Genomic DNA, 21,190 nt, shown 5'->3' on the forward strand with positions numbered 1-21,190 from the left:
AAATGGGCGAATAATAAATAAAAAAAAATAGACTTTATTACAGCTATGCGTAAAGTATGTTTTTATTTTGTCATCTAGGAACCTATCCCCTGTTATCTCGTATATGTAAATTCATACCGTTCCACATTCACGACAGTTTTTAGTGTGTTAAATTAATTACTATCAATTATTGCCCTAGAAGAAAGCTACGCGTAAAAAATAGCAACAAAAGCGAATTTGAGAGTTTTCATTTGTCGTCGACAGATGGCGCTGAACTAAAACCTGAATCGCGCTATTGATTTATGGAAAGAGAAATTATAAGTAGTGTGTGGAAGTGAAACTAATCGATGTCTATGGGTCAAGACGGTGACCACTTATCATTAGTCTTTTTGCGAGATCACGTTCACTATTGTGAAATTGTGGTCTTTCATATTCATTTCATAAGAAAGTAAAATTGCGGATATAATAACATGATTCTGATTCTGATTGGAGACTGTACTCATGAGTAGTATCGAAAAAATAAAATCGTACTCATAAAAGTATCGAATAGTATCGATACTTCAAGGTAGTCTTGGGCAAAATGTGTCACTGAAAATACTGAAATAAAAAGATACAAATGTGTCTTTTCATCACACTGAACTATATCTATCTTCGAAGTCGTCGTGGCCTAAAGGATAAGACGTCCGTTGCATTCGTGTTGAAGCGATGCACCGGTGTTCGAATCCCGCAGGCGGGTACCAATTTTTCTAATGAAATATGTATTCAACAAATGTTCACGATTGACTTCCACGGTGAAGGAATAACATCGTGTAATAAAAATCAAACCCGCAAAATTACAATTTGCGTAATTACTGGTGATAGGACCACTTGTGAGTCCGCGCGGATAGGTACCAGCGCCCTGCTTATTTCTGCCGTGAAGCAGTAATGCGTTTCAGTTTGAAGGGTGGGGTAGCCGTTGTAACTATACTGAGACTTTAGAACTTGTATCTCAAGGTGGGTGGCGCGTCTACGTTGTAGATGTCTATGGGCTCCAGTAACCACTTAACATCAGGTGGGCTGTGAGCTCGTCTACCCATCTAAGCAATAAAAAAAAATATTTTAGTTCAATAGTTCAATTTTGTTCAGTACTAGCGTTGTGAACCGATTACAATTTCTGGCTCCGGTTTATTACCGGTATTTTTCTAAAAAAAACCGGTTTTTTTAGGTTTTTTCCATAATGGCTAAATAATCACTAAATAAAACAAATTTACGTGCAAACGAAGAGTTTTCTTCATACAATTAATTGGGTGAGCATATTTTATATAGGCTTTTAATGATCATATTTATATTATCCAATAATAAAAAGCTTTTTATTTTTGATTTAATACGCAAGAAGCATAGTTGGTCCACTGCGTCATCCAGAAGCCTGCTCCTTTTGGATCTTAGCACGTACCCCGATGTCGAAAACATACATTCGGAAGGTACAGAAGTTGCTGGGACTGATAGATATTTTAATTTTAAATGATATTTTGTTTAAAGGCCTTAAATGACTATTGCTCATCCAAAAAGTGCCAGCAATTTCGGTGTGGTTTCCTGTGGCGGCTTCAGTCTCAATATACATTCGCACTATATTCACTGCGGCCGCCGTGGCATTCGGAATATCCTATTTTCGCGAATGCGAAAAATACAGAATACCAGGCTTTTTAAAATTGTTTGTGGTTTCTTCTGGCTGTTCCGATGATAAAGCGAGAGTTGAAAATTCTTTAAGAAGATTCCCCAGGTCACGACAGTTGGCGACAGCCATTTCTGAGTGTTGGGTGCAGATATGTCGGTCCTCATTTCGTACACTAAAAGTCTACCAACCATATTGTGGTTAGTCAGTTCCACAGATCATAGAAGCTATGATCTGTGGAACTAAAACAACTTCTATGATCTGTGGAACTAAAACATATTCTATGATCTGTGGTCAGTTCATACTTTATTTATAACATTATTATAATTCTTTAAATATAATTCATATTAAACTAAATGTAATAAATTCTTACGTGAATTTTTATTAAACACTAGCTGACCCGGCAGACTTCATAGTGCATCAATCGATAAATAAAAGACCTAAACTTTTTGTATAAAATAAAACTTAAAACAAAAAAAAAGATGGGGGACACATCATAGGAAAAACAAAATTGTTATTTTTATTTAATTCCGAGCATTTTCATATTTATTTACCTTTTAAACCTTCTCTGGACTTCGACAAATAATTGAAAACCAAAATTAGCCAATTCGGTCCAGCCGTTCTCGAGTTTTAGCGAGGCTAACGAACAGCAATTCAATTCTATATATAGAGACTAGCTGACCCGGCAGACTTCGTAGTGCCTCAATCGATAAATAGAGGACCTAAACTTTTGTATAAAATAAACTTAAAACAAACAAAAGGCATCCGTCCGACGGGGGACACATCAAAGGGAAATCAAAATTGATAATTCCGACCATTTTCATATTTATCTACCCTTTAAACCTTCTCTGGACTTTCACAAATAATTCAAGATCAAAATTAGCCAAATCGGTCCAGCCGTTCTTGACTTTTAGCGAGCCTAACGAACAGGAATTCATTTTTATATATAGGTATATAGATATAGATAGATTTTAGGTAATTATTTGTAAAAACAAAGCTAATTTTTTTTACTTCGGATTGCGACTACCAAATTAACCTTATTTCTTATTCGATACGATACCTGCCAAAAAGTACTCATTTAGTATCGCAATCCAAAGTATCGAGTACAAATGTAATGGTATCGAATGGAAATGTACTCGATACCACAAAGTATCTATACTTTTTTCGTGTCCCTAACTACAATGACATGGATGGTTTGTAACAGGTGAAATTATAGTAGGAGCAGGCAGTTACGTCAGAAATGACGTAATAGCCAGGGATCTAGATGTGGAGTCGCTCGAGGAGTTCGCCCGGAGGCTAGCTTGTAATATTTACGAGCGGGCTTACGGTGGACCCCACGAGCATCTCCGCAATATAGCTCCCTTGCACGCCAGACCACCTGATGTTCGGGCGCTACCAAGGGAGCTGCTAGAACCCCCTGCTATGGTAAGATAGTCGGCTTAACCGGAGTGATGTGGGGGTGCTCATAACGAGTGCCCCCATGGGACTGAGCTGTCCACACTCATCATTTCCCCCCACATTGTTGGGGTGCCCCCCTATGGGGACCCATGGGTGGACCACTCCCCCGTTAGGGGGAGCGTTTCTATGTCGGCCCCTCCCCGCGACGGTCTTCCCCTTCTGGGGAGCCCGGAGCGGGTGAGCGCCAAACTAGTGCCGCGGCCCCCCCCTCTGGGTTGTAGAGGCGGGGCCGCAGCATGGGGCCGGTGGCGGGCCCTTCGTTTGCAGACTGTTGCCCTGGTTTGTTGTAAATAGTAACTGTAGTTAGTTGTAGTTAGTTTAGTTAGAATTAGTTAGTGAGTAACGGAAAAAAAAAACCGAAGCCAAGGACAGCAGCCGGGGCCACCTCCGCGGGCATCAATCCGTCGCCTAAGTTCAAGCTCATCGTATTATGTATATGTATATATTTTTGTCGATGTGGAGTGCGCCGAACGCGCATGCGAACTTTACTCTCATTCCTCCCTGCACCATGTGGCAGGGAGCTTCTGCCCGGGCAGTGGGGTTCGCCCCGAGGCCCGTTCCGTGGGGGTACGACGATCCCTCTTGTCTTGTTGGTGAAATTAAAGACCTGTTCCACCAGTTCCTGTTCCAGTGAAAGAACAGTTTCAGTAGCCTGTTCCAAAATAACAGCCTGTTCCATGCAACAGGCTTTGTTAATGTTTATAAATATAGAGTGGTCTTATGTTACTATTGTTTTAATATTAAATTATTATTATCTAATTATAATTGCATAAGTTGATAAAAAATGCTATGTAATAGCTTTACCGCGGCCGCGGCGGTCCCCGAGTGCCACACGTATTTTTTTATTTTTTTCCTGTCTGATAACAGCGCCTTGACTACAGTTAAATACATATTATAATACATTGATCTTTAATAGTGTGGACTGTATGATGAATGAGATTTTTTTTATTCGAGTTACACGTGTATCGAGTTACACATGTTACTTACGTATCTTTCGTAACGCGTTATCGGTCGTCGAAGTCAGAACGGCTATATTATACTGTTACGCCGGTAAGAGTAACGCCATCTATCGCCGAATAGTCGAACGAATAACGAAGGATCTAGTAGCGTCTAGAACGCTCGAAAAGTACAACGCCATCTATTGTTACATAGCGGAAACACGATACTCGATTTTTGTGGAATATTCTCGACGATTCTAGGGATTCCGTCTCGACTCTAGAAGCGTTGCAGAGATGGCATGCAGTCAGTTAGTAATCAGAACTACTCGAGGCAAAATAACGAACGAATCACCTGAAGCGAAGCGGACGAAGCGAATTGAGATTTTTAAAGCGCTTGTGTAGTGTTTTAAGTGTTCTATGTGTTAAATACAGTGTTAACTTGTATTTCGGTAGATTCTTTATGTATCCCGAACCCCAGCGCTGTTACGTGTATAATAACTAAAAACAGTACTGTCCGTAATCAATCTAAATACAGATGAAACTCAAATTTCGCGCCAAAACGAAAAACAGTTGTGCCAATCTAACGAAAAAAAGAAACAACATAATGAGTGTATATGCACAAATGAGTCGACTATTATCAAAGCCGGCAATGTGACTTTTGGACAATTATTGGTAAATCAGAAAAATGAATTATTGACTTTGTATTCCATTGGCAGTCTCTTCTGAACGACATCTTAGATAAATAACAGGTTAAGTTAATACTTTATTTAATGCAGGTTTTGAACCGTATTCTTTGAAGGAGACGATTGATATTAATTTTTTTTTTTTTTTTTAAGAGATTTTATGACCTGGTAACTAAGACCTTTAAGTCATGTCTTATTTTACTTTATTTTCTTAATTTTATGAAAAATGATAATATAGAGTGAAATGAAATGAAGATGATTAATTTGAGACATTAATCAACTGGGATGAAATTTAATGAAATGAGATGATATGGGATTAAATATAATCGCAGTAAAATGGTGGTCATTTACTGAGATTTTTTCAGTGGACTTTTTGACAGTTATGGTCCTCATAACTGGTTCGTGGTTGAGTGGGCGACCGAGCTGCATGACGACAGGTCGGTGGTCTGAGTCGAGTTCTGACATTGCCTCGATGGAGCGCAAGCGCAGAGTTACGTTCCTAAGCAGTGCCAGATCTATTGTGCTCGGACGACGCGCGGTGCTGTACGGATAGCACGTTGGGGTCGGGGGGCTGACTATTTCGAATGTGAGGTCGTCTATGAACGCGTCGAGACACCTACCGTTCACATTCGTCTGATGGCAGTTCGACCTAGTGTGGTGGCAATTTAGATCGCCTGCCAGAATGATTGCGTCACCCATACCGAGCAGTGTCTCGAGGTCACTGCTCAGGAGGGGTTTGTCGGGGGGGAGGTAAACAGATGCGATGACGATCGGCTGGTGTCCCGTCAGCGCGATACGGCACACTGACGCCTCGATATGCAAGAGCGAGGGAGTATCGAGAGGGACGCAGTGCAGGGCCGCTTATAGGGCCCGCCGTAAATGACAGTCCCGCCCTTGGGGGCGGTGAGTCTGTCATTCCTAACCATGACGTAATTCGCGACTTTGGGGTCGCGACGCGAGGGCTTAAGGAAGGTCTCCTGCACCAGTATAATGTCAATGAGATTATCGCGGAGGAACTCATGAATTTTGTCCGCGAGTCCGTTGGCATTATAAAATGCTAACTTTAAAGAAAGGGGTTTTTTCCTACCGCTGTACGCCATTGGTTACCGGTTTAAATAAACGTACGTTATACGGACTCGATGACGTCCATATAGTCGAACGTCGCGCTTAGGCGTTCCTCGGTCGTAGTCGCCCTATTCATGGTGTCTGCGAACGAACGCATGCGGTCTAGATTTATCGCGGCGATGTAATCTCGCACGATCGAGTAGTTGGTTGTGGGGGGACGAGCGGGGCCGAGGCGGGCGCGGCCGCGGGACCGGTGCGGGGTGCGAGCAGGGGCTGGGGCCCGAACCGGGGTTGTGGTGCCGATGGCATATCGATGGCACGAAAGCCGGTTTCGGCGCCCCGCGCGCTTGGGGGGCGCGTTGGCCGAGCGCTTACGCGGGGCCTTGGGGCATCCGCGGTAATTGGCCGTGTGGCCCTGCTTCCGGCAGAGTACACAGCTCGGTGGCTCCGTCGCGGTCTCTTTGACACGCTGCACGCTGCACGAGCAGTCGGCTGTCGCATGGTCGCCGAGATATTTCACGCATCGTGGAAGCGCGTGGCAGTTTCGCAACGAGTGACCGGGGCAAAATTCGCGGACGTACTTGGCAAATAAAATCTTCTCTTCATTGGTCTCCATGATGAAACGCGAGTAACCCGCCTTTCGACGAGTCACTTGGGAAGGGGTAAAAACCCCCTGCGCTGTAATGTACAGCAGTGATAGCAGGTGGGGGGAGTGCCTATGCCGTGAAAACAAAAATTAGCAGGAGTTCAGGAAGGAACCCGCTCGGGCTGTATTTGCTACAGCGGGCGGAAGCCGAGCGGGGGTCTTAGTCTTGAAAAAGACTGGCCGAAGCCGGAAAAGGCTTAGGAATCGCTAGGCTGTGTAATGCCACAGCAAGCCTGATCGTAGCGATGGTTTGCCTTGAAAAAGACAGTTGTAATATTTAGACGATGAGATGATAATTGCGTGAGTATGAGTGTGTGATTATGTGATGTGATGACGTTGAATTTACTTTCAACGGACTGTTTCAAATATTTGTAAACTATAATTCCTTAGTTTTTATCTGACGTAAAAAAAAAACTAAAGCACACACGAATGATTTGTTTTATTTGACAAATTAAGTTAAAATAAACTTACGCAAGATAATATTTGCTGTGCCACGAACTATTCTCGTTGTAAATAAAGCTGTTGTCATCCGAATGATATCCGGTAGTAGATTCATTCGCGAAGCATCTGCCTTTGAGTTGTTAGGTCTCCTTCGGAGGCGCTCGGGCAGCTGTTAGCTAATCCTGCCCCTCTTGGCTGAGCCTTTGCTCGCCCACCTGTCCTGGTGAAACTGGAAAGGCCTCCAGGCCACCAGTAATCTGTCAAACATAAAATTCTCCGAGTATTGTTATTACGCCAACCCAAACAAATATATAAAAACTTACGACTAAATCGCCTATTTCCTATCCGATCCTGTGGACCGAATGGTAAACAGTCGACCTCGCTCTAAGCACGTCATTACGGATCCTCCCGATCCATTAACGGTGCTTTTAGGTACCACAAGCAACGGTCACCGTCCTCGTCGAATCCGTCACTTGCGACGAAGGACTCTGCGAGTAAATTAACCCTGAGACACAGTCCACTGAGATTCTCGCCAGATCTTCTCGGTGGGTCGCGTTTCCGATCCGGTGGTAGATTCTGCGAAGCACTGCTCTTGCTAGGACAAGTGTTAGCAACGTCAACACGTTAGAGCCCCGTGAGCTCACCTACTCGCACGGGAATCTAGTATAACCTCCCGAGATCACTAGAATAAGTCGGGGGAAAAAAACCGTATTTCTGGCGCGAAACAGACAACCGTTGAGCAATTGAGATGGCTGCATTCATACTATGATATCTATGGGCCTCTATAATCTTTACGAATATATAAATCTACAGTGATTTTTACGGATGTTCCGTTATAACTACTGAACCATGCATCCGATTGACTTGAAACTTGGCGTCCATGTAGAAAATACATGTACTTTTATTTTCCTACCTATGCTGATAGCCTTGACAGGCTATTTCAGCTTCACCCTAACGTTTGTAGGTGAGCTCGCGGGGCTCAACCGGAGAGTTGCTAACACTGACTCTAGCAAGAGCAGTGCTTCGCAGAATCTACCACCGGATCGGAAACGCGACCCACTGAGACGATCCGGCGAGAAACTCAGTAGGCTGTGTCTATTGGTCAATTCACTCATCGAGCCCTTCGTCGCAAGCGACGGGTTCGACGAGGATGTTGACCGGTGCTTGAGGTACCTAAAAGCACCGTTAATGGATCGAGAGGATCCGTAATGACGTGGAAGGGTGCAAGGCTATTTGGTTTGAGCGACATTCTTGCAACATTACAACATTATGAGAGCCATATAAGTTTAAAAATTTAAAAAAATATCATTAACAAAAAAAAACTTCTTCAACTCTTCGAATAGAGTAAACTTAATTGAAGTTCGATTAAAAACATCGAACTATCAATGGTAATCTATATATTATATAAAAATGAACTGCTGTTCGTTAGTCTCGCTAAAACTCGAGAGCGGCTGGACCGATTTGGCTAATTTTGGTCTTGAATTATTTGTGGAAATCCAGAGAAGGTTTAAAAGGTAGATAAATATGAAAATGCTCGGAATTAAATAAAAATAGCACAATTTTGTTTTTCCTTTGATGTGTCCCCCATCCGACGGATTCCTTTTGTTTGTTTTATGTCTATTTTATTCAATAGTTTAGGTCTTTTATTTATCGGTCGAGGCACTACGAAGTCTGCCGGGTCAGCTAGTACCCAATAAAACGCACCTAATACAAAGATAAATGCCGCGTGTTAAGCGTTAAATGAGTCGTCTATTATCAAAGGTGGCAATCTGTGCATTTGGACAAAAAAATGTTATTGATATGTCAATACAGATTGATTTGAATATAATCGTCTCCTTCAAAGAATACGGTTCAAAACCTGCATTAAATAAAGTATTAACTTAACCTGTTATTTATCTAAGATGTCGTTCAGAAGACTTTTGTGACTGCCAATGGAATACAAAGTCAATAATTCGTTTTTCTGATTTACCAATAATTGTCCAAAAGTCACATTGCCGGCTTTGATAATAGTCGACTCAAATGTCTCTTAACCCAAATAGTCTTTTATCCCTTGATATAGATTTCAAACTGATTCGACTTATGGGTCCGAAAGATAATTTCCTACCACTAGCGCCATCTATCCGGCACTAAAGTAACTACGTCCGTCGAGTGCTCATGTCGCCTCTAATCTGTGTGCAATATTCATAATATTTGGGCTAACGGTTTTCGAGCTTTAGGTGAATATACTCAAACTTACATACGAACATACATTCTCTTCTATGTATATCTAAGTAGACGATGACAATAATAAAACCGAGGTTAAAACGTAAAAGTGATTTTAATTGAGATACAAGTTTTCAACGGGGGTTGTCACGGGGCTCAAACCTGACGATGTTGCCAACACGAACCTTAGCAAGAGCCGTGCTTCGCGGAGTCTACCACCGGATCGGAAACGCGACCCACTGAGAAGATCCGGTGAGAAAATCAGTGGGCTGTGTCTGTGGGTTAATTTACTCGCCGAGCCCTTCGTCGCAAGCGACGGATTCGACGAGAACCATGACCGGTTCTTAGGGTCCCTAAAAGCACCGCTAGTGGATCGGGAGGATACGAGATGACGTGACACATATAGCATGGTTTCCGCTTTTTCGTTATTTTCGTTAGCACTGTTAAGGCAGTTTGGTTTTTTTCGCATTATTCAATCATTTATTTTTTATCTCCGTCGAACATTATACTGTGCGAGCGAGAGGTAGAACTCAAGTATTAAAAAGTAAAGAAGATTAAAGAAAAACCCCTGACGAATGACCGGTAGCAAAGGTCAAGTGTACGTACGCTTTAAAAACTCTCAAAGCCCGTTATCATTAATGGCATAACCTCAATAACCTGTTCGACGCAATTGACGGCTGACTATAATGTTGCCGTGTTCGGAAAAAATACTGAAATTCCCAGAATATTAGTAGGTATTAAAAAAATGCAACATTTTGGCTTTTTCAAATATATTGAAATAGCTAATAATAACTGTCAAACACGGTTTTAGCTAATCGTACACATAATTAAAACTTCTTTTATGGTTTATTCTCACTTTTTTTTCAGTATCGAAAACTGTAAGTCATTGGAAACGTCGGAGATAATATAATGACAGCAAAAAAAAGCAAATTAAACAAGCGACTATTACGCAAACGCGAAGGCGTTAGATAAAGTCTGTCACAGCGGTTTAATTTACAAACTGTATAACATGGGCGTGCCAGACAGTCTCGTGCTCATCATAAGAGACTTCCACGCTACTCTCATCATAAGAGAGTATCGCGGCGCCATCGAGGTGGGCTCCGGGCCCGTCGACCGAGGGAACCGGCGTTCGTGTCACCGGCGGCCGCCAGTCCGGCGTCTGGGGGACTGCGGGATGGATGTAATATGCTCTGCGTAAACCCGCCGTCTCAATAGCTCAACTGGGCTCTGGCCCGGTCCGGGATAGGGCGCCGGCTGTGAGCAGCAGGAGTTTTTAATGAGGTTCAACTCCCACACACCGCACCCGCCGTGCTGGTGGGGATCTCGCGATTTTTCTTGTGGAAAAAAAAAAATGATATACCGTCTGGCTGTCGATTCATCCCAATCTTTCCCGAGCGCTATGAAGTAGTCTTCATAATACTAGTACGAGAAGTTGATATTTAACATTTGGATAGTTTAAAGTAATTGGTTTTTAAGCCTTATTATTTCGCAAACTATAAACCAAGCAACAGAATTAAGAAGTTGATATCAGATTTCTTTTTCGATGTTCAGAGCACCAAATTATTTCTTGCCAAGGCAGTGGCAATGTCAATATCCATGAGTAACGTTGATCACAAAATCAGGCCATTCTTCGAAGACAATCGAAGAAAAAAATGGATATAAGTTTTCGTATTATTTTTTTCTAAATTGGTATCCCACAGTCATTCACTTGTCTTCTGAGCAGATAGACAGTCAAACATTAAGAACTTAATACAAAACAAGGCGACAGTAATAATATATTATTATTACAATTAATTACTTAAAAAAACATCGAATTTAATAATATTAGTGAATAAAAATATCACTGCAGTGTAAAAATGATTTACCTAGTCAAAAAGTTTTTTAATTGATTTTCCTTGTTTGTGTTGATTTTTGTGCAAATCAATGTATTGATGTGACGCATATAAAAGTCTGAGTTACTTTTAACAAAATAATGTATTTATATTTATCGGCAATATTGTTCGGTAAGTTTTTTCATTAACTTCATAATTATGATTTCTAAAACAAAGATCCTATAATATACATTTATTATCCATTTTTGTGTGTATAATCTGTGCATATTATCGTCTTTAAGAGCCCAAAAATTTATTGCTATTAAAAGGTTGTGGTCTATCATTATGTATTTAAAAGTAAAATTGTATTTATTACAAGTTATTGATTCGCGTTGACGAACTGATAACGGTGTTTTGCCAATGTTATTGACATTTTACTTGCAGACTTCAAGTTGACAATGACGTCAAACTCTTGTGTTCGATAACAAAAAAAAACCTATATAGTAACACACACTTTTTTTTTAAAAGCCAAACTTCGCAAACTTTATAGTAGACTTTTACATCGGAATGTGTTGACCTCCTTATCATAAAGTTGAAAATCGCACAGCATTATTTGAGGATTTTTTTTGAAATATAAATTGAAATTACTCGGAATTGGGTTTCGCGTTCAAGTTCAAGGTCCTTGATGTGTTGAACATAAAGTTGAAAATCGCAAATCATATTTGAATTTCTTTTTACCTAATAAATGAATTATTAAGAAAACATCTGAAATTAGTTTTGCACCGTTACTGCCTTGACATAAAGTTGAAAATTGCATATTGTATTATTTGAGAGTTTTTAATCGTATCCAGAATATTGTCGAATTCAGAACACGATGCTAATTTTGCGGCATATAAGTTTCTGGTGCTTGAAGCTGTGGTCCACGGACATCAAACGTGATTATCAAAATTTCGATGAAAAAATTGGCTACACTGTATCACTCGAGAATTTTATTTTTTAATGTATATTGAACTAATTTGCAATTGTAAAAAACCCGCGTGATCTAATAAAGTCGTCGTGGCCTAATGGACAAGACGTCCGATGCATTCGTATGTAGCAATGAAACCGTGTACGGATCCCACAGGCGGGTACCAATTTTTCTAATGAAATACGTACTTAACGAATGTTCACGATTGACTTCCATGGTGAAGGAATGACATTGTGGAATAAAAATCAAAACCCGCAAAATTATAATTTGCGTAATTACTGGTGGTAGGACCTCTTGTGAGTTCGCGCGGCTGCCTATTTCTGCCGTGAAGCAATAATGCGTTTCGGCTTGAAGGGTGGCGCAGTCGTTGTAACTATACTGAGACCTCAGAACTTATATCTCAAGACGGGTGGCGCATTTACGTTGTAGATGTCTATGGGCTCCAGTAACCACTTAACACCAGGTGGGCTGTGAGCTCGTCCACCCATCTAAGCAATAAATAAAAAAGATCGATTCTTTGGAATCGATTTTTTTTTGTCTTTGAATAAAAATTCATAATCGTTAGCCTAACGAATTATCAGTGGCGTGTTTTTAAGTGTTTTCCTGTTAATCATTTCGTTTGTAACCGGTTATGAAGGCGTTTATTTGAAATTTGAAGCTGTCGGGAGAATTTTAAGCGATATTTGCACAGAATGACTGATTTTAAACTTTTTTTTGTTAAGGCGACGATGCGTTAGACACAAGGTGACACTTTACAAAACTTGCAAAAGGCCTGTCATGACTTACGCGAGTGTGGTGTTCGCTCACGCGGCCCGCACACACATAGACACCCTCCAATCTCTACAATCCCGCTTTTGCAGGTTAGCCGTCGGAGCTCCGTGGTTCGTGAGGAACGTTGACCTACACGACGACCTGGGCCTCGAATCTATCCAGAAATACATAAAGTCAGCGTCGGAACGGTATTTCGATAAGGCTATGCGTCATGATAATCGCCTTATCGTTGCCGCCGCTGACTACTCCCCGAATCCTGATCATGCAGGAGCCAGTCACCCTCGACGCCCTAGACACGTCCTTACGGATCCATCAGATCCAATAACCTTTGCACTAGACGCCTTCAACGCTTCGCAGAATCTACCACCGGATCGGAAACGCGACCCACTGAGAAGATCCGGCGAGAAACTCAGTGGGCTGTGTCTGTGGGTTAATTTACTCGTCGAGCCCTTCGTCGCAAGCGACGGGTTCGACGAGGACGATGACCGGTGCTTGAGGTACCTAAAAGCACAGTTAGTGGATCAAATATCTATACTAATATATAAATCTACAGTAGTTTTTACGGATGTTCCGTTATAACTACTGAACCATGCATCCGATTGACTTGAAACTTGGTATCCATGTAGAAAATACATGTACTTAATGGATAGCGTCGAACTCTCTAATAATAATGACAATAAATATTATAATAATTTTAAATACCCAGCAAAGCGGGCGAGTACGGCTAGTAAAGTATAAAGTTAACTGAATTTTGTATGGAATAGGAACGTTTGCCTACGTTTGCCGCTAGGGGCGCTGTTCCAACTCCATAAAAATAATAAAATATTTTTGAGATAATAATCAAAATTCAACTCAATAAAAATTTGAGTTAACTTTTACACTATCGAGAACGTTTAAAAAAGTCGCACATTAGCCCACTGTATTAATTAATTTAATTTAAATCATTATTGAAAACACATACGACTTTCCGCTTCTGAGAGGTATTGTGACGCATAACAAAGAATAAATGGTAAAAACCTAATCGGGGAATTACCTACGGACTGTTGTATTGAAATTCACAAGGAAACATGTCGATTCTAAGTAATCTCAAAAACGTTGGGAAATCTATTATTACTACTCGTAACAGACTAATCTATAAATTAATACGTGAAGCAAAAACTTTGTATCCCTTTTTACGAAAATTGCGCGGACGGAGGAGTATGAAATTTTCCACACTTATAGAGAATACAGAGAAGAAGTGCACAATGCTAATATTTTTTTTAAATAATGCATAAAAGATACATTAAATCAATAAAGAAAACATTACACACACTACATACCATGTATTTGACGCACACACGCATGGATACTATTTATTGTCAAACTTTTGTTCTTGACGTCTGTTGTCTAATTGAGAATAGATTAAATATTGTTTATTTTTATTAATATTTTTTTATAGTGTAGCCTTGGCGAAATCTGTGATTATAGTATGTGTACAAACTTACAATTCCAATTAATTATAGTCGAATTTCGACTACTGCGGGACCTCTAGTTGTATGGAATTATATATCTTGTGTGTGTGTTCTTTTTTATTTATTTTTTTATTTCTTATTTGGTTGGACGAGCTTGCAGCCCACCTGGTGTTAAGAGGTTACCGGAGCCCATAGACATCTACAACGTAAATGCGCAACGCACCTTGAGATATAAGTTCTAAGGTCTCTCAGTATAGTTACAACGGCTGCCCCGCCCTTCAAACCGAAACGCATTACTACTTCACGGCAGAAATAGGCAGGGCGGTGGTACCTACCCGCGCGGACTCACCAGAGGTCCTACCACCAGTAATATAATAGTAATAAAGTGTAGAGACGGACGAACTAGGTCACGGCGCGTCTGGTGCTAAGCGATCGCTGAGGCCCGTAGACATCAGCAACGCAAACGTAGCCACTAGGGCTTTGTAACGCAGACGATTTTAGTCTCCAGTAATTATTCTTCGGTTTTCATAAATCCAACCTTCATTCCCGATCCTGCGGACGGAATGGAAAGCAGTCGACGTCGCCTCAAACATGTCATATCGGATCCTCCCGATCCACTAACGGAGCTTTTAGGTACCTCAAGCACCGGTCATCGTTCTTGTCGAACCCGTCGCTTGTGACGAAGGGCTCGACGAGTAAATTAACCCATAGACACAGCCCACTGAGTTTCTCGCCGGATCTTCTCAGCGGGTCGCGTTTCCGATCCGGTGGTAGATTCTGCGAAGCACGGCTCTTGCTAGGGTTCGTGTTGCAACGTCGTCAGGTTTGAGCCCCGTGAGCTCATCTACTAGTTAAGGTTACGCTGAAATAGCCTCTCAAGGCTATCAGCTTAGGTAATATCCCTAAAACCACGGGACCCAATAGCGAATCGGACGTGGTCAAAAAAAGTCTTGCAAACTACTTAGCTATCACATGGTATAACAAGCGTAGGCACGTCTGTTGTTAAAGGCCTGCTACTCATACAAAGCGATGGAACGCAACGATGGTGCGATTCAAAATTACTCGTAGCGACATCTATTGATGATGAACGTAAGCGTGTTGGGACTAAGCGAAACTCTGAGGAACTGTCAAACACGAAAATCAATCGAATACTTAGTGCGAATGTATCGAGTTCTCGTTACGAAAATGGATTATATTCGAGCAGCCTTTTCCAAAGTGGGCGATGACGCCCCCTTGTGGACACTGCAGGGCTAAAAGGGTCGTTGTGTTGAGGCTTGAGAGGCTATTTGTAATTTCATCTAGGAGGACTCTTAGACGCCGACTGAGTGGTGGTTTTTGAGTAGGTGAAAAAATGGGGGCGCTAAAAAATAATTTATTCTCGAAGTGGGCAGTAGATAAAATAAGTTTGGGAACCGCTGCATTAAAATATCATTGAGTTGATTAATATGAAACACGGCATGAAATGTAATGAAATTAATTGAAACGAGACGAAATGAGATGAGACCAATGATATTTGATATGTAAAAAGAAGCAGATATGTTTCAAGCGCACACCCAGTGAAGACTCGAAAACAGGCCAATTGGGACGTTTCGTCTTTAGTCGCGTCTAAACAAATGCGATAATAATATAAAACAAGTGCAATCGTTCCAATTATAGCTATCTTTTTTACTCACGCGCTTATCCCATCTTTTGTACTTTTCATTAATGCTACTTGTCAACATGATATTGATGAAGATATCGAACGAGAGCGGAGAGCGTTGTCGGTTAGAGCAAACATGATAGCTCGCAGGTTTGCACGGTGTTCACTTAAAGTCAAGGTCACCCTCTTTAGGGCCTACTGTACTAACTTTTACACGTGCAGCTTGTGGGCTGGATATACTCAAAGATCGTACAACGCTCTCCGTGTTCAATACAATAACGCGTTTAGGGTGCTGGTGGTGCTGCCCCGCTTTTGTAGCGCATCAGGGATGTTTGCAGACGCGCACATAGATTGTTTTTACGCTACCATGCGTAAGAGGTGTGCATCTCTGGTAAACAGAGTGAGGGCCAGCTCCAACAGTATCCTGAGCATGATCGCAAGCAGGCTGGACTGTATATACATGGGTCGCTGTGGTGCCATCTCCCATGGGATGTTACCACAGTAATTCATTGTGATGTAAATATAACTACTAACATAGGTCTAAGTCTTATTAACAATTTATATGAGTCATGGATACTTGAAATAAAAACATTATTATTATTATTCAGAAAGGTAATCTTTTCTTAGCACTTTGGCTAGTCTGAACCACATCCACGGGCCTAAACCAAGTGAACGCAGCGTGTAGTAAGGAAAATTTATGTTGACGGTATGTTATTATGAGGGGCAATTTCGTTTTCGTCTATCTGCAAGAATTTCCTGACTATTCTACATGTATTCAAGATTGCGGCTTTTTGGAGAGTTATGTAGAGAGTTTCTTTGAGGTCTAATAGTTTTAGGCTTTGGAGAAGATGGTTGGGAATGACGCCTGTTGTGGAGAGAACTACATGTATACTTTTTCCTGTCGCCAAATTCTGCTCACTTCATCTTTGAGTTCTGCGTACTTGCTTATTTTTTCAGTTATTGTTTTTTGTATGTTGTGTGTGTTAGGAACAGCAATGTCAATAAGGTAAGTGATTTTGTTAACTTTGTCCTGTACAGTTATGTCTGGTCTATTATAATGAATTGTCTTATCAGTGAGAATGGCGCGGTCGTAATAGAGTTTGTGTGTAGTATTTTCTAGAATGGTTTGTGGATTATATTTGTAATATGGAGTGTTTGTGTCTTGTATGAGTGCATATTTGAGTGCAAGTTTTCGATGAATAATATTTGCTACCTGATTGTGTCTGTGTGTATAGTCTGTTTGTGTGAGGGTAGTGCATGCTCCTGTTATGTGTTGAATGGTTTCTGATTGTGTATGACATTTGCGACACCTATCGTTTGTTATTGTAGGATCTTTCATTATGTATTTTCTGTAATTTTTTGTGTTAATTATTTGGTCCTGTATTGCTATCATAAATCCTTCAGTTTCTGGATATAAACTACCGACTTTAAGCCATTTATTAGATGCAAGTGTGTTTATATGTGACTGTTCTAGGTCATGAGGATGTCGACCATGAAGCACTTTCTTTTTCCATTCTTTAATTTTTTGTTCTTGCGGGCTATTACTGTTGGTGTTCAGTGTATCTGTTTGATCATTTAGGTTTAGTGGAGTGTAGTTGTTGTCGTTTAGAACTATTGCATTATGTATTTTACTAGATTGTGATTTTGTGTGAAAAAATGATTTTAGCCTAATGTTTTGTTTTTGCCACAAGTGCTGGATATCTACAAGACCTCTCCCTCCATTTTGTCGTTTAATTGTTAGCCGTTCTATGGCAGATTTAGGGTGTAACTTTTTGTGTTTTGTTAGTGTGGTGCGTGTAGTTCGTTCTAACAGTTCTGTATCCGTTTTGGTCCATTTTATAATTCCGAATGAATAGGTTAATATGGGAATGGCGTAAGTATTTAAAGCCTTTACAAGGTGTTTACTAGATAGTTGGGATTTACAAATGGCGTTTAGTCTTTTTTGTACTCTGCAGTTAATGTGTTTTTGATTCTAACATGGTCTAGTCCTTTTAGTTGTGTATAACCTAGATATTTATATAAGTCAGTCGCTTCCATTGCTGTTATTGTGTCTGTGTCGTTTATTACATAGTCGCCGGGTTGTATCTTGCCTCTAATCATGTGAAGTGTTTTACATTTGTCTAAGCTAAATTGCATGTTAATATCTTTACTGAACTCTGCTGTTGCTTCTACTAATTTTTTCATTTCTTTTTCTGACTGTGCGTATAGTTTAATGTCATCCATGTATATGAGGTGTGATATTGATGTATTTTCTGGGGTATTTTTGAGGCAATATCCAGCCCGGCAACGTTGTAGCAAGTGAGATAAAGGGTTAAGGGCGAGACAGAACCACAGCGGGCTTAGTGAATCACCTTGGTAGATTCCTTTCTTAATAGATATTTGACGTGTTATGATAGGATTGGAATTACAATTAATTTGTAGCGTGGTTTGCCACTGGGGCATTATATTTCGTAGAAAATCTATAATTTTAGGGTTTATTCTGTAAATCTCTAATATTTTTATCAGCCAAGAATGTGAAACACTGTCAAACGCTTTCTTGTAATCAATATAGGTACAATGAAGATTTCTATTTTTTGTGGTGGCATGTTTATATATTGTGGAGTCAATAATCAGCTGTTCCTTGCATCCCATATGGCCCCGTCTGCATCCCTTCTGTTCCTCTGCTATGATATTATGATGTTCTACGTGTGAGTTAATTTTTGTTGTGATTGCTGATGTCAGTAATTTATAGATAGTGGGTAGGCATGTGATGGGCCTATATTGAGAGGGTTCTGGTGAATTTTGAATTTTAGGTAACATGTATGTTATCCCTGTTGCAATAAAATCTGGTATATTCTGTTCTCCTAATATTATATTTGTTAAATTTTTTGCTATAGATTTGTGTAATGATGTTAACTTTTTGTACCAAAAATTGTGTATGTTGTCAGTAAGTACCAGGAGATTTCCAATTGTGTAATTTATTTGTTATGTGTGTGATGTCTAACTCTGTGATTTCTGTAAATTCCATTTCATCTATTCCCTCCCATTTTATTTTCTCTTCTGTTACCCAAGTCGCTTTGTCGTTGTGTTCAACTTGCTCTTCCCATATGCTGGACCAGAAGGTTTCTAGATTTTCTTTTGTAGGCGTGACTGTGTTATTCTCATCAATTGTGTTGTGAATCGGTTTGTTAAGGTTTCTATAAAATATTTTTTCGTTTGTAGCAAATATAGTGTTATCATTTCTGCGTTGTTGTGCTTTCGTGTATCTTCTAAGCCTATGAACTTTAAGTGCCAGTTTTTGTTTTAAGGTGTCTAGAAATTCTTCGGGTTTTTGGTTGGTATTTTCGTGTCTGGTATGTGTAATATTACTCTTAAATATAGCCTCAACTCTCCTAACTACTTTATTTGATCTGTTGTTGTTTATGTATTGTGTAAGTCTTCCACAGTCTGCTCTTAGTTTTTCTATGTCTTTTTCTAGCCTTTGCTGCCATGGTGGTTTCGTGTTATTTCTTTGTCGTCTGTTACCTGTGTATTCTGTAATTTTATAGTTTAGATCTTCAGAGACAACTACTGCTGTGCAATAAATTAGTGTATGTATGTCTATGAGTTTTGCGTCATTTGTTAAAAATTGTGGCAATATATGTTCATTAAACAAATTAACCAAACGAAATAGATTAGAGCTGTATCTCAGTTTAGGGAGTTTTGGTCGAGCGGCTGGGTCCATACCAGAGTATTGTGTTAGAGTTGTTATAAATTTGTCATGTATTTCTTGGGTATAGGTGCTGGTTGTTAGATTCTGATCTGCGATGACTAAGGTCTCAATATCATTTTCCAACACAAAGGTTAAATTTTCAGTTTGTGAGGATGTGTTTGATGTCTGTGTGTATGCTTGTGATTGATGGAATGGGTGGGATTGTAAAATTGGTTGAGATTGAAAGTGACGTTGTGGTTGTTCTGGTATAATATTTTCGTCTGCATCTTGTAATAATGTCATGGTATTAGAGCCTACGTCAGCTTCTTGTAACTGTAAGCGGACTTCTTCTCTCAATTGGTCTAGTATTTCTTGAGAGAGAAGTTTATTTCGTACTATAACTCTCCGCTGGTCTGATATTCTTTGTTCTGAAACGGTTACTTCCGGATATTGTTGGGAAAAAAGTTGATGCAATTGTGGCCTGTATGTGGTCATGTCGGTCTCTAACTTGGTTATATGAAAGTAAGTGCGCATGATAAATGTATTCACATCTTTGCTCCATTTCATGCGTACTCGTGATTTCCCAGCCTTGGTGGACACGGGTAAGAAGGAACTTGCCTCCCGTGCAACATTCCAGACTGGTATGGGTGGATCTGGATTAAACGAGAGTGGTTGGGGTGACGATGGTACGGAAGGTGAAGGTGTTCTGGAGGGTGTGTACGATACAGTACTTGGGCTATGTGATTCTATTGGAGTGTTTGTTCTGACTGTTAAGCTATCACCATCGTCACGAGTTTCAGCTGTAGCATCTTTGTTGGTGGGAGCCCGCCTGTTCAACTCCTCACCGCTGACGATTCGCATGCTGAGACACCCAGCGTCAGCTCCAGGTGTGCCCCGGCGATCGCCCCCGGGCAGCGGTCCCATACGTTTACGTTTAGATCGTAGCTCCATTTTTGATGGGTTTCCAGATCCACGTTAGCCACGCCAGTAATTTCTCATTCGTGTGTCCGCCCCCCACGTGATTAGGTGTTCAATCAGGACGTGTGGTTGTATTAGGGGGCTTATTATTATTATTATTATGGTTTATGGATATATTTTTTTTCTCAGCTAATGCTGGTAAGTGTGAACCTAGCACGGGCTTACGCCAAGTGAGTTGGTTCATTGTGTAGTGTTGTAGGGGTTTGAGTAGTGGATGTAAGGAATCGTCGCACTATGGAACAGGTGTCGATTATTACAGATTTTTGTAAAGCGATATATGAATATTTATTAAGATCAAGTTCTGAGAGCGATGTGTGTAATGATTTTGGAATGAGTCCGGTTGATGAAATTATTATGGGTATAATTTTAACGGTGTGTTGATGCCACATTTGTCGTATTTCATCTGCTAGTGGTATATATTTTTGTATTTTCTCAGTGTATTTTTTCCTTATATTTTCAGAATTAGGTATTGCAATATCTATTAAGTATGTAATTTTTCTATCTTTTAGTGTTAGTGTAATATCCGGTCTATTATTTGTCGTGGTTTTGTCGGTAATGATGTCTCGGTCCCAGTACAGTTTTACTGACTCATTGTTGAGTACACTTGTAGGTTTATATTTGTAGTATGGTTCTGTTTCATCTAATAGGTTATATTTAAGTGCTAACTGTGAGTGGATTTGTTTTGCAACGTTATTATGTCTTTCTGTGTACTGTTTATAGGCTAAAAATGGACAACCCCCTGTTATATGTTCTATTGTTTCTTGATTTGAGTTGCATAGGCGGCATCTATCTGAGACTACTGATGGATCTTTAATAATATACTTCTGATAGTTTCTAGTT

General features: G+C 40.4%; 1 protein-coding gene and 1 long non-coding RNA gene across 2 annotated transcripts in view; both read left to right on the forward strand.

The window, feature by feature from the left end:
• Nucleotides 1-8,597: 8,597 nt before the first annotated feature.
• LOC149500060 (uncharacterized) overlaps nucleotides 8,598-21,190 on the forward strand; it is a 255,500-nt gene continuing 242,907 nt past the window's right edge. Inside the window, exon 1 of the long non-coding RNA XR_016325290.1 lies at nucleotides 8,598-8,882. This is a non-coding gene — a long non-coding RNA (uncharacterized LOC149500060). The remainder of the gene's footprint in view (nucleotides 8,883-21,190) is intronic.
• Nucleotides 10,758-21,190, forward strand: part of LOC114243475 (modular serine protease) — a 34,845-nt gene continuing 24,412 nt past the window's right edge. Inside the window, exon 1 of the mRNA XM_028174982.2 lies at nucleotides 10,758-11,066. Coding sequence (XP_028030783.2) covers nucleotides 11,036-11,066 — 31 coding nt within the window. The 5' untranslated portion in view covers nucleotides 10,758-11,035. The remainder of the gene's footprint in view (nucleotides 11,067-21,190) is intronic.

This window comes from Bombyx mandarina, chromosome 24, assembly GCF_030267445.1.
Source record: "Bombyx mandarina strain Sakado chromosome 24, ASM3026744v2".
Taxonomy (NCBI): Eukaryota; Metazoa; Arthropoda; class Insecta; order Lepidoptera; family Bombycidae; genus Bombyx; species Bombyx mandarina.